Source organism: Lepeophtheirus salmonis, unplaced genomic scaffold, assembly GCF_016086655.4.
Source record: "Lepeophtheirus salmonis unplaced genomic scaffold, UVic_Lsal_1.4 unplaced_contig_942_pilon, whole genome shotgun sequence".
In the NCBI taxonomy this organism is placed as follows: domain Eukaryota; kingdom Metazoa; phylum Arthropoda; class Copepoda; order Siphonostomatoida; family Caligidae; genus Lepeophtheirus; species Lepeophtheirus salmonis.
In genome coordinates, this window is record NW_027296841.1 from 99174 (window position 1) to 100065 (window position 892).

The 892-nt window shown below is 42.2% G+C and overlaps 1 protein-coding gene across 1 annotated transcript; it reads right to left on the reverse strand.

The window, feature by feature from the left end:
- On the reverse strand, window positions 1-679 carry LOC121123368 (cuticle protein 8). Its single transcript, XM_040718489.1, has 2 exons — window positions 594-679; window positions 1-519 (listed from the first exon to the last, which is right to left on the reverse strand). Exons 1-2 carry the CDS (start codon window positions 597-599, stop codon window positions 55-57), a joined length of 471 nt encoding a protein of 156 aa, XP_040574423.1. The 5' UTR covers window positions 600-679; the 3' UTR covers window positions 1-54.
- Between the last annotated feature and the right edge of the window lie 213 nt (window positions 680-892).

Sequence of the window (892 nt, forward strand, 5' to 3'; positions counted from 1 at the left end):
TAGGTTTTGAAATATTTATTTAAATAAATAACTAAATAAATAAAGACAGAATATTTAAGCGTGGTAGACGGGAGCAGGCTTGTAGATAGGGGCAGGCTTGTATGGAGCAGGGGCGGCGTGGTAGACGGGAGCAGGCTTGTAAGGAGCAGGAGCAGGGTGGTATGGCTCGTATTTGGCCTCTCCGGAGTAAGTAACGTCAGCAACATAACCAGAGTAAGCATCAGCAACGTTGTAGGACACAGTTTGGATGCGACCGTCGGGAAGGGCAACAGAGTACTTTCCTTGGGTGGAGTATCCATCACGAGCCTCATCAGCTCCAAAGTTGAGTCCAGCATATTCATCACTGACAGCGTATTGGTATTGGTAGGCTGCAGGTTCTTCCTTGTAGGTAGGAGCTGCATGGTATGGTGCGGGAGCTGGGTGATAAGGAGCAGGGGCTGGGTGATAGGGAGCTGGTCTATAAGGATCAGCAGGAGCAGACATGGCAACAGCCAAAAGAGCGGACAAAGCGACGAAGGACTGTATAGAAGAAGAAAGTATGGTCAAATCATGATGATGGACATTTGAGGGTTGGATTTGTATTGAGTACTTACCTTCATGATGTTTTGATATTGATTTGCAGTGAGGAATCTAACTGATGACTACTCCGCAGTTCAATCCTCTATTTATATATTTTTTCCAAAAAATAAACGGTGAAACAATTTATGCTTCTTTGGGCGTGGATATTTTGTAACATGTACATAAGTGCTATGTTAGTACGCATTCTGACGCATAGAATTTTGTTTCCTTCTCACATTTTGTTCACCGTTTCTTTTAAAAAAAGATCTTGTGATAATTTTTTAAAGTCTTATATTGGTACACTTCTTGTATGTATAGATTTTTACATGGGAAA